General features: G+C 45.9%; 1 protein-coding gene across 1 annotated transcript in view; it reads right to left on the reverse strand.

Annotated features, from left to right (window-relative positions):
• Nucleotides 1-15,896, reverse strand: part of TRANK1 (tetratricopeptide repeat and ankyrin repeat containing 1) — a 64,084-nt gene that overhangs the window by 13,368 nt on the left and 34,820 nt on the right. The window contains exons 13-19 of the mRNA XM_065886197.1: nucleotides 15,050-15,249; nucleotides 14,629-14,766; nucleotides 8,701-8,847; nucleotides 7,216-7,372; nucleotides 4,191-4,279; nucleotides 1,785-1,888; nucleotides 1,547-1,679 (exon numbers count right to left, since the gene is read on the reverse strand). Coding sequence (XP_065742269.1) covers nucleotides 1,547-1,679; nucleotides 1,785-1,888; nucleotides 4,191-4,279; nucleotides 7,216-7,372; nucleotides 8,701-8,847; nucleotides 14,629-14,766; nucleotides 15,050-15,249 — 968 coding nt within the window. The remainder of the gene's footprint in view (nucleotides 1-1,546; nucleotides 1,680-1,784; nucleotides 1,889-4,190; nucleotides 4,280-7,215; nucleotides 7,373-8,700; nucleotides 8,848-14,628; nucleotides 14,767-15,049; nucleotides 15,250-15,896) is intronic.

Genomic DNA, 15,896 nt, shown 5'->3' on the forward strand with positions numbered 1-15,896 from the left:
TATATATTAAAAAAGCTACAAGGATATATTGTACGACATGGGGAATATAGCCAATATTTTATAGTAACTATAAATGGAGGATAACCTTTAGAAATTGTGAACCACTATATCATACACCTGTAACTTACATATTACTGTACATCAGCTATACTTCAATTTAAAAACTTAATTAAAATTTTAAAAATGAACTGCTTTATGTACAGCATTGTGACTGTAGTTAATAACAGTGTATCGTGTATTTGAAAGTTGCTAAGAAAGTAGATCTTTTAAAATTTTTATTTATTTTTGTTTTATTATTTTTTATCGAAGTATAGTTCACTTACAATATTATATTAGTTTCAGGTATACAACACAGTTATGTGATATTTTTATAGATTACATGCTATACAAAGTTATTATAAAATACTGGCTATATTCCCTGTGCTGTACATTACATCCTGTACTTATTTATTTTACACCTGGTAGTTTGTACCTCTTAATCCTCTTCACTTATTTTGCCCCTACCTCCACTCCTCTCTGGTAACCACTGGTTTGTTCTCTGTATCAGTGAGTCTGCTCCTGTTTTGTTATCTTTGTTCATTTGTTTTATTCTTTAGATTCCACATGTAAATGAAAATGATCTTAAATGTTCTTATCACAAGAAAAAAGATCATCACTATGTGTGGTGACGGACATTAACTAAACACTGCGGTGATCATTTTGCAATTTATGTATCATTATGCTGTACAACTAAAACCAATTTGATATTATATACATCAATTATATCTCAATAAAAAGAAGAAAAATGAATCACTAAGACATCACCTCTCGGATGTCACAACAATGCCAAATTGCCATAAAAATCTGTCTATTTTCCTCTTTGGAGTTTATCTTGTTACAGATAATAAGAGTCTGTGGCCTGTGCCAGCCTGCAGACCACACTGTGAGCCCTGTGCTCTGGACCAGCAACTCTGTCCACTAGCGCTTCTAGAACAATGGAAATGTTCTATCACAACGTGCACCTGAGATGTGGCTAGTGAGACTGCAGAAGTGAATTTCTGACTTTATTACATTTTAGTTAACCTAAATGTTTAATTAAGTAGCCACATGTGGCTGCCAGATTGGTCAGTGCAGATCTAGAGTAATTGCTGGGACACAGAGAAAACACCATGTAACTGCCAGACCGTCCACCCAGGCTGACTCCAGACTGAACATGGAGAAAGAAAAGGCAGGAATATTCTAAAACCCATCTTCCCTTTGATGTGAACATTTGGCCTCCCTGTGGTTAATAATGGGTCGCAAACATTCGCAGACATGGACACACACAAACACACACACACACACACACACACACACACACACACACACACACACACACAGAGTCCCTGAAACCATCTAAATGTTCGAGCAGATGGAGGAAGAAGGGCCACCCACAGAGTCGACAGGGCCAACCTCTCCCTCTTGGGAGGACAGAAGGCCTTCCTGACACAGGTGGAGGCTGGGGGCCACCCTTCCACCTGCCCCACGGAGCCCAGTTCTCCTAGGAGCAGCCGTGGGCCAGACGTACCTTTCCCAGCCTCTCGCACAGCTGGGCACACAGCTGGAACTCCTTGGCGTAGCTCAGACACTTAAGGGACAGCTTTGGCTCCTTGCACTCCAGATACGTCTTGGCCAGTTCCAAATATTCCACCTGCTTTTCCCTGGGAGGGGGAAATAGAACAGAGTTTCCATGGAATGTGATACCAGTAGATTGAACCTGCAGCTCTCTCTCAGAGCAAACCTGAAATGACCCCCGAGGCTCTTACTTGGGGCTGACTTTCTTGGATTTCATGTTCAGGGCAGTGCTGTGGGCCAGAGCCAGCTTCTCCTTTTCCAATGCACCTCCCTTTTGGAAACACTTGGCTGCAACCTGGAATAGACCATAGGTTTCTGTTTCCAGCAAGGTCGCAGAGGTGACACAGGAACAAGAGTTAAAGCACACATTCCATGGTTTCACAGACAAAGCACTGGGTCTCACCCTAGCCAAATCCGTGAGGGAGGGGCAGGAAGGTGCTGAAACACTAAAGAAAACAGCCTCAATTGGGACTGACACATACACATTGCTACATATAAAATAGATAACTAATAAGGACCTACTTATAGCACAGGGAACTCTACTCAATACTCTGTAATGACCTATGTGGGAAAAGAATCTAAAAAAGAGTGGAGATATGTGTGTGTATAACTTACTATGCTGTGTGCCTGAAACTAACACAACACTGTACATCAATTATACTCCAATAAAAATTTTTAAAAAAGAAAAGAGAAAACAGCCCCAGAGGATAAAGCCTAATTGTGTTACCAGCTAACACTTTGGACTCAGAGCTTCCCTTTGGAAACACCTAGGAGCCATGGAAAAGGCACATCAGACATATTTTTACAGGTCACCGTAATAACACCGTCATCTGATCTTCAATAGTTGCGTGTGAGAGGTTTCATCCTTCCCACTGTATTTGGTAGCAACCTCAGGTCAAAGACATGGAGAAACTGGCCCAAGGTTGCCCAGTGGCTTTTCTGAGCTCAACATAGGTCCCCTCTAGTTGGTAACAACCAAAGCTAGTGGGCAGTGTTGGTAGAGCAGCAGCAGTGCACCTATTATGGTAGAAACGGGGACAGAGGTGGTGTCCCAACACATCCCAGAAGATGACTGACCAGATCCTTGGCACACGCAGACCTGTATGTAGCAAATAGAAGATGGGCAGACAAGTGTCCCAGGGGAGTCAGCTTGCTCCCTGCTCCCCACCAGCAGAAAGTTGCTGACATCATGTCTCCAAGTACGGACTACAGGGTAGAAAGTTCATGTTCTGCCCAGCATGTAGAGATTAGGCCTCAGTGTGGGCAAGAGAAGGATTAAGTGGCACTTACTGATAACACAGGCAGGATGGCATCTCTCCCCCCGGGCTCTCTGTTCCAGCCTCCCCAGCCCCGTGGGCCTCCTTTCATTCCTGTGACACGCGAAATGCTCCTTTCTGCCACAGGGCCTTTGCACACACTCTTCCCGCTGAGTGAAATGCTCTTCCATCCCTCCTCTGCCTGCTTAATGTCATGTACCCTACAGGTCCCAGCTCAAGGCTCCCACTCAAAGTAGCCTTCTCTGGCCACACCGTCTAGGACAGGCGGTTCTGGAGGCAGCTTGTCACTCACATGTGACATCGGGAACCGCTGGCACTGTGCCCTTTTCTGTACACCCGTCCTGCCCACTGTCACATCCCCATGACCTAAACGCAATGCTGGGCCCACAGCTCCACAGGATACGCTGAATGAATGGATCTCAAGGGTTTCCACTTGTACGGTGGTTCTGAGACACTTACTGACATGCAGCCAAAAACAATAGACTTCCAGAGTCCCAAAGCCCTTTAGCGGAGTCAAAATAAAGTCAGGTGAGGGGGAGGCTTTTTGTAACATTCTCATCTGTGCTACTCCCCTCAAAAGATTTTAGATTCGAACATTCAGAAGGTATCTTTCAAGGAATAAAGAATTGGAAATCCACGGGCAATACATATAACACCAGCTGTGTTCTGAAGCGAGAAAGGGAAAGACTTTATAGGTTTCTAATTTCATACCCACATTGTCCTGCTCTATCCCCTCTCTGGAAAAAAAAAAAAAATCTTGGTTTTATAACAACAGCCAGGTGTTTAGTATTCCTTGCCAATTACAACAGGGATGGGCAGTGAATACAGTGCCGGGCTCAGTCAACTTCTGCATATTTACGGAAACACTATCCCGACACGACTAAACACACAACAGTGCAAACTGTTTTCTCCTCCCTTACACCTGATGGCAGGGGTGACCACAGGCCTTCACCCCTCTTTGTATCCATCCTAGCCCCCTTATGGAGCAACTCTGCAGCTTCCCCCATCGGGAGTGCAGCCTGTTCGCCATCCCTCCCGACAGAAGGATTCCTCAGCGGGCAGAGGCCAGGACCCTTCCTCTTCCTATGATCACATGCTGGCACTTGGCCAAAAGGAAGGCTTGTCATGACCGCATGGGGGTGGTGGGGAGCGGGACAGGGAGATCTCTGCATGGCGGATGACCTGATGTCGCAGAAGGGGCAGCAGCACAAGTACCATGACCCCGACCCCCACCCCCGTCCTGGTGACAAATGCAGTGATGAGAAACCTGCTGGTAAGGCTTGACGAGGCCACAGGTCACCCAGACCTCTCTCTCCTTACCTTCCAGCACTGGTGTTTAGCATAGTAATCTCCTTGGGCGATCCACTCCGCAGGGGTTGAGGTTTTAACAAACATGCTATCGTCGAGGTCTAAAATGAAAGAGAAACGTGGGTTTGCTTCTCTGGGGATCCCTTCACTGAAACCTGTTGTTATGGGCTCTATTTTGTTCCCCTACACCCAAAATTTCAAGTGTTGATGTCCTAACCCCCAGTCGCTTGGAATGTGACTGTATTTGGAGACAAGGGTCTTTAAAGAGGTGATTAAGGTCAAATGAGGTCATATGGGTGGGCCCTGATCCAATGTGACTGGCATCCTTATAAGAAGAGGAGATTAACACATACGAACAGACACGGGGGGCTCACACAGAGAAAAGGCCATCTACAGCCAAGGAGAGAGGCCTCAGAAGAAATCAAACCACTGACAGCTTTATTGATCTCAGACTTCTAGGCTCCAGAACTGAGACAATAATTTCTGTTGTGTAAGCCACCCAGTCTGTGGTATTTGCTATGGTGGCCTGAGCAAACAAACATACCTATGTTGTCTGTCTAGCGTTCATGTAAGGTAGAGTGTAGCTTACCAAGCCAGGTTGTGGTGGGTTTTGGGAGAAGGAGGTGGAGGTGAGAAAAGATGCTGTTTGATTTTTGAACTTTGGTCTGCCTTCCCTTCCTAAGGATACAAATTAGAAGACAGACAGCAATTTCCAGTTCCTCCTTGAAAATCCAAAGCCATGTAGCTCTTGGCAAACTCCCATGCCGGGGCCTCAGCAAGGGAAAAGGTGATAGGATGTGACAGTATTTCCAAATGTGCAGACTTTGCCCTCATCACAGCAAGCGATCTGACACATTCTGGTTGGTGGATGTGGACCACTGCCACCACCTGCTATTGGCCCCGTCTGTCAGCCTCAGCAGCTGGCAGTGACTGCACTGGCCCCCCTTGCCGAGGACCCCCGAGCACCGCCAGCGGTGGTGGGGGTGGGGGTGGAGGCGACACTCTCTGGGGATTCTGAGCCACACTTTCACAAAACACACAAAAGGCTGAATATCAGGACGACGTGGAAGTCAAATCTGAGCCGGAAAGGTCAGAGTCCCCTCAGCCAACAGATATCAACCAGAGGGGCCAGGCAGGCAGGCAGGCCAGCTTTGTTTAGGTGGTGCAGAAACACATGCCAAGGCTTCCCCGGTGGCGCAGTGGTTGAGAATCTGCCTGCCAACACAGGGGACACAGGTTCGAGCCCTGGTCTGGGAAGAGCCCACATGCCGCGGAGCAACTGGGCCCGTGAGCCACAACTACTGAGCCTGCACGTCCGGAGCCTGTGCTCCGCAACAAGAGAGGGCGCAGTAGTGAGAGGCCCGCGCACCGCAATGAAGAGCGGCCCCCGCTTGCCACAACTGGAGAAAGCCCTCGCACAGAAACGAAGACCCAACACAGCCATAAATAAATAAATAAATAAAACAAAACAAAACAAAAAAAACACATGCCAATCCTTGCAGCCCCCCGCACGCACTGTGTGCAAAGCTGACTTTGCAGCATCTTGTTCTGGTGCTGTGTGCACTGTGAGTGTCCAGGTGACATCTTATTCCCACAGCAAAGCCCCACACAGTATCTCTGCACCTGGCCGGTGACCTCTACTGGTGCCGCGTTGAAGAGACCCCCAAATGCAAAGTCACCACACTCGTCCCCAGCTCCCCAGAACAGTGAGAACAGATGTCCTCAAAGACTTTACCACGTGCAACTCGTAACTCACAATTAAGACGGGACTTTTCCTTGCATTCTTAATGCAAATAAGAGATAATATTAATTGCAATCCTTTTTCATTTTGAATTTTTAAATTAAAAAAAAATCGCCTATCTTGATCTCTTATAATGGGTTGCCAGAACATATTGTGAGAATAAAAGGACTCGGAGCTGCGGGGAGGAATAAGAACCACCACGGTAGGCCAATGCGCTCATTTTCCTTTTAGTAGAGGAAGTGGAGGCCCAGGGGGAGAAAGTGTTAGCTGAATTAAGTCCCATGGCTGCACAGGTGGAAAGTTCTATTGAGAAGCCAGGTTAACCCCAAGCCTTAGACTTTTCACATTATAGCACCACAGTCAGGTCCCAGGAATAGAGCTTCTAATCCTGGTCCCCAACTGAGCCATTGGCTGTAACCAGAAACAGTCTCCGTAAAACTGGCTGGAAAATGCTCAGGAAACCAACAAACCTCTCTGCAGCCACAGAGCTGTGGGCTTTCCCCCATCTTTGGAGAAATTCACCATGGCCTGGAGCAGCCAACTCAACAGCTAACCCCCAAGAAACAGAACAATTTTCTCCTTCACGAGGGCTGATTATTTATCTCCCAGTTATCCCATCAGGAGACCTTCATTCCATTTTTTAATTAGCTAGCCTTTGTAACTTATGAAAAACAATACATAATGATGTTGGTTTTTATATTTTTAAACACTGCAAACAGCACAGAAATGGTGAAAAGTTAAAGAGGTCCACATCTAGTTAACAATCTCACACCCACCAGTCCCAGCACCAGAGGAGCCACTGCAGACACTTTCACCTTCATGGACACTTAAGTCATTTTTAGTTTCTTATCATTACAAACAGGGCTGTAACGAGCGCTCTCGTCCATGTTATCTTAGAGACTGTACAAAAGAGTATCTCTGGATAGATCCTTAGAAGTGGAATTACCGGGTCAAAAGGTAGGTGCATTTTTTATTTTGATAGATATTGCCAAACAGCTGTCCAAAAGTCCACAGTTAATTTGTATTCTCCCAGCAAAGCCTACTTTGTCTATCCTTTGCCCATGATCCTTACCTTTTAGGACAAATAAAAGTTCTTCCCTGAAGGAGTTAACCCTCCCACTCTCATTACAACTTCAGTCTCCCACACACTTTAGCAATAAATAGGAACACTCATGTCTCAGAAGAATGTGGAAAGAAAGTGTTTTCCAAAAACGATACCCTTTACCCTCGGCCACAGGGCAGCTGAGAGTAACATGCTTTCTGTCCAACAGCCAGAATATTTTAATGAGCGCTTACCTTTATTTTCATCCATTTTCACGACTTCGACAAAATTCCTTTTCATGAAATATTTGAAAGCAGGAGCCCGCTTCTCTGGGTTTTCGTCAAAGATCCAGAGGTTGACCCGAGCCCGGGTGATGGCCGTGTAGAGCTGCTTCAGCTCCCCGTTCAGGAGCTAAAGACAAGATGAGGACAAAGGCATGAGCCTTCAGGCTACAATACGATGTATCTCACTTCAACGGGCTTATTCTGATTTTGGAGGAATATTCAAAAAGTAAGTTTTATGAAGTACAGCCCAGGCCTGAGCAGGACGCGGGGAGCCCACTGTGGCCGCAGCACAGGGAAGCGAACTCTAGCGCGGGGGGCAGTGTTAGTACAGGCCCACCCTTGAATCTGCTGTACTTGTCCACTTTGACATAATTATAGATCCCTAGGAGGTTACAAAGATACTGCAGAGAGGTCCCATGTACCTTTCACTCAGTTTACCCCAAAAGTCACATCCTACGCAATTACTGTAACTTATTTTTAAAATTTGGAGCAGTGGGAATTCCCTGGAAGTCCAGGGGTGAGGACTCCACACTTTCACTGGCAAGGGCCAGGGTTCAATCCCTGGTCGGGGAACTAAGATCCCACAAGCTGCACAGTGCGGCCAAAATTTAAAAAAAAAATAAAAATAAAAAAAATGGAGCAGTCCCACGCTGCTACTGTGACTATTATCAGCACTATATTACTCCTGACCTACCCCATGACTGAGGACTCTGGGTATAAGGGGACTGACTATGTCTTAGACTCAGGGAGGACCTCCTTGATTAAATCATGACATTTCAAAACAACAACGGATTTGTGGCTACCCAGAGGTCTGCACAGCTTGGCGATGATTTAACATCTATGTGCAGAGCCTTCCAGGTAGTTACAGAAATAACCGGATAACTGCTCTTCTGTTTATTTGTTTTCTACTATGTAGGAGACATAAAACCAGGACAGCAGTTTCTCCCAAAGCTTTTGGTTTTTGCTGGTTCGGTTTTCTGTGGTTTTGCCCTCACTCTCGAGGCCTCTGTCGGCCTTCGTCGGTCTAGAACTCCAGAGTTTTTCGGCTCTGGCCTACTTCTCGGTGATGTAGTGGGTCGCCCAGGGGAAGGGAGACAGGGTCCCTTCACAGACAAGGCTGGAAGACAATGGTCTCCACTGACTACAGTCACGGACTTCACTTCTGAGTTCCCCGTCAGCAATGTCAGAGTTTCTGAACAGAGCTCCAGAGGCGAACAGAAGGTGCCACCCTCCCCCTTCGCCCCCCCCACCCCCGCATCAAGCCTGGCTCTCTGCTGAGAAGAGGGGGTCGCCAGCGCTGAGCCGACCACATTCCCTCTCCCACCCTCCACCCCCTAGTACTGACGGACAGGAAGACCCGCAGCACAGGCTCCGTCTTTAACCCAATCTTATCGGCCAAGCCCTGCTTATTGGCTCCCTGTCAAGCAAGCTCATGGACCCATGGCTCATACTCACCCTGTGCATTTCCGGATTCACCATGAGAGCCCTGCCCTGGGAGGAGCTGCATTTCTCTAGGGGCACCTCAATCAGCCAACGGCTTTCCTCTCTGGACTCAGAGGATGAAGGGGTAAATGAGGAAATGATCTTCCATTCCTTGTAAGCCTGAACAACAAAGACAAATGAAAGACCAGCAGAATATGCTTCTGCAGTGCACACTCAGCCTCCCTGGGCCTCACAGAGGACTGAGCCCCCTTTGCCTGGCACAGCGGCCAGGCCTTCAGCACCAGCTGTGAGAAGGTGGCCATCCTATGGCCTCAGAGTGGGGGTCGGGGCCCAGGTGGTGCAGGCAGGGATCGGGGCAGCTACCGAGAAGACCCCCAGACGCTCAGCTAAGACGGCCAAGAAGCAGGCACATGTGCTCACTTCTAGCACGAGTGTTTAGGGCCTGGAGGTTCCTGTTGTTGAAAGAATGTCCACAAGCAGAATGGAGGGAGAAAACCAGTATCCTCACCTCTTTTCACAATGTGTTTAAAAAATGCCACTTAGGGTCAGTCATTAAGACACATGTGATGCTTAGGGTGGTACCCGTGGTGTCCATCCATGTTGTCACAAATGGCAAAATATCAACTCTATGGTGACAAATGGAAACTAAATTTTTTTTTAAGTTTTATTTTTCCTTTTATTTTTCCTTCCTTCCTTCCTTCTTTCCTTCAATTTTTTGGCCATGCCACGCAGCATGTGGGATCTTAGTTCCCTAAGTCCCAGAAACTAAATTTTTGGTGGTAAGCATGCTGTAGGCTATATAGAAGTAGAAATACAATCTTGTACACGAGCGACTTATATAATGTTATAAACCAGTGTTACCTCAATAAAAAATAAGTCTAAAAAATATAAATACAAAATAATTTGTGTTAAGCTTTGGGTTTCATATGACTAAGAGTCACAAATAACCAAGATAATAAAAATATAATTACTGCTGTTACATGTGGATAGTTTAGCCATGTTTAAATGAGTAATAAAGATGTAATAATTCATAAATTATTTTTACATCTATTCTATAAAATAGAGTCTTGCCCTTATGTCAGCAAAATTACTAGTTGTGTTATAACCGAATTTTCACATAATTTGTGTTATATTAAATGCCCAGGATTAAGAGATGTAACTGCATTCAAAGTGTAAATAATTTGAAACATTTTCACGGAAAATATAAATGCTAGGAAATGTAAGAATAAAAAATTAAAATTATTTTCTTATGATATAAAAAAAAGACATGTGACAAAATTTCCTAACCAAGTGATCCAATCAAGGACGGAGCTCGGGAATTCCTTGGCACTCCAGTGGTTAGGACTCTGCACTTCCACTGCAGAGGGCCCAGGTTCAATCCCTGGTTGAGGAACTAAGATTCTGCAAGCCACAAGGCCCCCACGTCCCCCCAAAAAAAGGATGGAGTGAAATTCAGGAGCCGTGGGGTCGGCTGTGCAAGGTGGACTCTGAGGTCAGATGGAACAAATTAAATCCCAATTTGTCCACTTATTATGTGACCTTGAACAAATGCCTCTTCTAGGTCTCATTTTCCTGTTCTGTAAAATGTGGATGACAGAACTAACCACATTTGTTGGAAAGATAAAAGGAGATGATCAATGTCAAGTGTCTCTACAATGCTTGATAAAGAGTTGACATTTTAGCCATTTTCCCCTTTACCCAAATCAAACCACAAAACCACGGTTGACTTGTAGATCAGGGTCTGTAAATTTTTCTGCTAAAGGGTCAGATGATAAGTATTTTTGGCTTTGTGGGCTATATGGTCTCTATTGCAACTACTCTACTCTGCTACTGTAGAGCAAAAGCAGCTCTAGTCAACAGTAAATGAACGGGCAAGTGTGATGCAATGAAACGTTATCTTTTGACACTAAAATTGAATTTAATAGTAAATTTTCGCATGCCACAGGATATGATTTTCCTTTTGATTTTTTTAACCATTTAAAAATGTAAAAACCATTCTTAGCTCACAGGCAGTGAGCTGGGTTTAGCCCCCAGGCCATAGTTTACAGACCCTGGGGAGGCAAACGTGACCAGATTATACACAGTATCTACAGTGAAGAATTCCCATGACGTTTCAGATTTCATACTTTATTGTGTGTCTTGGGGGAGTAGGTAGTCAATTCTCCTATCCTTCAGTTTTTTTATAAAATGGTGCTACTTGCCACCTATGTATCTTTTCAAGGATGATGGAAAGGTGGAGTGGATACAGTTCATTACCTCCCTTCAGTTCCTCTATAATGTAAGCTCTATAAACATTAGGTTAGGGACTTCCCTGGTGGCTCAGTGGTTAAGAATCTGCCTGCCAATGCAGGGGGCATGGGTTCGAGCCCTGGTCCGGGAAGATCCCACATGCTGCAGAGCAACTAAGCCCATGCGCCACAACTACTGAGCCTGTGCTCTAGAGCCAGTGAGCCACAACTACTGAGCCCACATGCCACAACTACTGAAGCCCGCACGCCTAGAGCCTGGGCTCCGCAACAAAGACAAGCCACAGCAGTGAGAAGCCCATGCACCACAATGAAGAGTAGCAACCGCTCTCCACAACTAGAGAAAGGCCGCATGCAGCAACGAAGACCCAAACGCAGCCAAAAATAAATAATAAAATAAAATAAATTAATTATAAAAAAACACATTAGGTTAAATGCTTTAAATACTATCTATTAAATAAGAGTGGTTATGCTACTAACCAATTAGGGAATTAATCACCAGGTTATGAGAAGAGATGTGAGTCATGTAATCAATTTTAGTAGTTGAAAGTTAAAAAAAAAAAATCCTCAGGACACATCTGTGACTATCTTTTCATCTTCGTAAAGCTGTTTACCCGACTTAATTGTTTGCCAAAGAAAGCAGGCAAGAGACACGCATGCTAACATCTGAGGAGGTCCGGCAGACAGCGGGAGGTGCAGGCTGCCTGAACTTGGAAGGCCAGTGAAGCACCTGTATCTTTTTTTTGTTTTTTGCGGCACACGGGCCTCTCACTGTTGTGTCCTCTCCCGTTGCGGAGCACAGGCTCCAGACGCACAGGCTCAGTGGCCACGGCTCACGGGCCCAGCCGCTCCGTGGCATGTGGGATCTTCCCGGACCGGGGCACGAACCCGTGTCCCCTGCATCGGCAGGCTGACTCTCAACCACTGCGCCACGAGGGAAGCCCAAAGCACCTGTATCTTAAAACTGCTCGAAGGAGACGCAGAAGCTGCTCGTATGGCACATGACTAACCTGTTTCCATGAATAAAACACATTTCACTCTCAAGACAGAGCCTCCTAGGAGCGAGCACGTGTGTTTACGGCAAGAATACAGGCCTGCAGCACTCCCGGCAATAAAAGGAAGAAGCATCTAGAAGTCTTCTAGCTTCTTCTCTGGGGATTAATAATTATGAAGGAAAAGGATTTAGACTCTACCAGCAAGGCTTCTTTTGTGGGGCCTGTTCTCTAGGTTAGTTCAGCAGCTCTTAAAAATTGTGGTTTTGAAAGCCTCTCCTGTCCTGGTCACACATGAGTGTGAAGGAAGGGACTCCCCACTGGGGCAGAGTGTCAATGGCAAGCACCCCTCCAAGTCCCCACAGGAGGAGAGTTTGGAGGTGACCAGAGAATGACTTCCCCTCCCCCAAATGAGGCAAAATCCTACAAGAGAAGGCCTTGACATAACCATTCCTTGGTTCCTTTCTCATCTCAGAAGATGACCCCGGTGTCCATGTGGTTGAACAGGTAACAGTGAATCCTCTGAAGAGAAAAATCACAAGCCAGGGCAATAAGAAGCCCCCTACACACACACACACACACACACACACACACACACACACAGCACCTTCCAGACACATAAACGGGGGTGGAAGAGGAGGCCAGGGATGGAGAGAGGAGTCCTCCACAGTCTCCCATGTCAAACAGCAAGTACTGTCCAGCAGCCTTCACCCATCACCCCCAAAAGAAGCCCCACGTGAGCAGCCAGACCACAGACGCATGGGGACTTCTGTGACCTCTGTTTTTCCTCTCCTTTGATTGTAGCATCTCCTCTCATTTGCTGACTGGTGCCTTTTGGTCCTGTGGTTGGGAATGATAAACTGAGGGTGTGCTTTGTGCTGGGGAATGCACGATTCCATTCCCTGGTAATTGGGAAGCATCACATCAGAAGTCTTTTTAGAATTCTCATTCTGTGTATAGGATGAAGTGGATGTTACCACAAGACTTAATTTGTGATTGTTTTAATTTCATGCAACTCACTGATCCATTGGTGGGAGCTTAGGGTCAAGGGATCCAGGATTGTGCCATTCCAGGGTCAGGGTGAAAGATAATTAAGTAGATTTTTCTTTCACAAACAGAGATGACCACAAGTTACCGATCCATAAGTCCAGAGCTCCTGGAGCTTCTTACTAGCACAAGCATACAACTGGCACTTAATAAAGGACACGAACAACAAAGTCTTACCCTTTCCTCTTTTAGGAGAGCCTCGGTCCAACCATGACCAATGGATGTATTATGAGAAAAAAAAAGTTAGTCCTCGGAGATTAAAAATGGTTCCAGGATTAATGAGAGTGCATCTGATTTTATCAGAAAAGTCAATAGAAAAGGAGTGCACTTAAGGTATGGTAATGATATATTCATTACGGAAGGTTCTGGAAGCCGATTTGCATGCAGGGTATTAAAAGGAAGGGAGTACAGTGGAAAGATCTTGAGATTTGAAATTCAAAGCATCTGAGTTCATCTCTGAGCTCTGCCACCTACATTACGACTATAGGCAACTTATGTAACTTCCATGACCCTCAGCCTTATGAGTAGAATGAGGGTAATAAAAATACACACAACGTCAGAGGGCTGGTGGAGGATAAATTGAGACAATGCCTTCAAAAAGCACTTTATAAACTGTAAAACATCCATAGCAATATTAGTCATAGGTATTATCGAGGCAAATGTGACATTTAAAAAAAGACCAGAAAAAACCAAAACAGAAACAAAGGACTCCATTTAAAGGGTCAGTTCTGGAGCAGATTTTAAGGAGTCAAAGCTAACAGTGCTCGTGACTTGGGTATGAAAACAGCCCCTTCAAGCATGCACTGTGTGCAGCGGGGAGTCTGCAATGGGGACCAGGGTACAGCCAGCTATGTCCCCAAAGGAGACCCCACAGCATGGTCAGCAGCCAACCTGAGCCTCCACCGAAGACGGTGGTGAAGAGAAGGCAGTAGCTATGAAACTGAGGACAATGGCCTTGAGCTGGCGGCTCTACCTATAATGTACCGAGGTTGGGAAGAAAAGCCATCACAAGGACTCAGGAGCCAAGTCAAAACAATCGGCTGGCACAGAGGTCACTGGGGGTCAGTCCGGGGACTCTTTTGCTGCCATTGTGGGCAAGGGTGGCAAGCAGTGGTGGCAAAGCCATGCCCGGAGGGAGCTCAGGCAGGATGGCTGTTCTCGTCCCCTGCATTACCTGATCCTGTGGGCAGGAACCAAGGCTCACGTGTCTTCCCGCAGTTGTCTCCCTATGAATGACCTTGCCCGGTTCTGTCCTCATAGGGTGGACATTGCTAACCTTGCCTTCATTTGTAAGGCTCTCCTTAGACCTTGCTCCAACTTGAGGATCCTTGGGAGTCAAGGTTAACAGTAGCTAGTGAAAACCGGAAGCTGGCGCTTGCGTACCAGGCATTCAGAAAAGGTGAATACAAGAAAACAGGGAAGGGCAAGGCACGGGGAGAGCCATCCCACAACACACTATGAAACAACCCACAGACATTGTCGAAAGCCGCATCCAAACACACAAAACCCCATGCCAAATGGATGATGCTCCAAAAGAGAAACGGTCACCTGTGACCAACTCTCATCTACTCAGCTCCAAAATTCTCTTTCCTGGAGTGGAAGTGGAGCTCATACACACACATGCGCTGTGAGAAAAAGAATTCAGTATGACATACCTCAGAATCAGTGAAAAAGTTGTAAAGGAGGACGTCATCAAATTCTAGGCCTTTGGCTTCGTAAACTGTTAGCACAAGCGCTAATCCCAGCTCTTCTGGAATTTTCTCCTTTGCCATTTCATTGGCTACAAGGATTACCTAGGAAACAAAGGGGGATAGAAGAGAAAAAACTTCACATTGTACAAAGAGAAATCTAGTAAAGCTGAGACTATTTCTGTGGGAGGCGAGTAATGTCTTTGATGAGGAACGGCCATCGTGGTGGGAATATTAATAACACTTCGGCACTCACCCATCTCTGAAACCTCCTCGTTCTGGGACAGGGGCTACTGAATTCTACGTTGTGGAAGAACTCAGCTTCTCAAACCTTTTTTCAACTGCAAACTGCCTTTTATTTTAAAACATACAATCTCAAGAAACTCACCTGGTGGGCTCCAAATTCAATGGGCTGGGTTTTTCTTTTGTTGCCTCGAAGCAATATTGCCAAGTCACTTACACTACAGGACTCCAGGACAATTGGTCTGGGACCATCAAAGAGGCCAGAATCCCTTGGAAGGCGATCAAAAGATTCCGGGAAATAGAACTGAAGTAAATCTACCACTCCAGATGCCAGATTGAGGATTCCTGGGATAAAAAAAGTCAGATACTGTACAACACGCCAACATGGCTGGGGTTTTTGGTTTGTTTTGTTTTGTTTTTGGCCACGCCGCACAGCTCGCGGGATCTCAGGTCCCTGACCAGGGACTGAACCCAGGCCATGGCAATGAAAGCCTGGAATCCTAACCAACTAGGCCGCCAGGGAACTCTCGTGCATTTTGTTTTCTTATTTTGGTTTTGCTTTTCTCCTGAGAAGCAGTATCAGTCCTGAGAGTACATACAATTGCAGCCAATTTCCAGATCCTGTTAGATTATCACTTTGGCTCCAAGCTGTATTACTCCGGGTACCGCGGACAAAGGCAGAGATGTGTTTGCTGTCCTAAGAAAGTTTTGTAAATCTCATTCCTGGACTATATTCATGTGAGAGAAAATGACCTCATGAAGAAGAGTCAAGGCAGAAATGTAACTAAACACTTAGAGCTGTTAGAATGCTAATACAGGGGCTAATATACAGTTAAAAAACAAGAACTATCCTGTCCCCTGTTGTTGGTACTTAGAGCACTGGAGACAACATTACATGGTAAGAGCTGGACGTTAGGTGAGGCAGCAACCTCGGCTTCCATTGCCCTCTTCCACCAGGTTTATACCCAGCAAAGAGAGGAGTATACTAAATA

This window comes from Phocoena phocoena, chromosome 10 (genome assembly GCF_963924675.1).
Source record: "Phocoena phocoena chromosome 10, mPhoPho1.1, whole genome shotgun sequence".
Classification (NCBI taxonomy): Eukaryota; Metazoa; Chordata; class Mammalia; order Artiodactyla; family Phocoenidae; genus Phocoena; species Phocoena phocoena.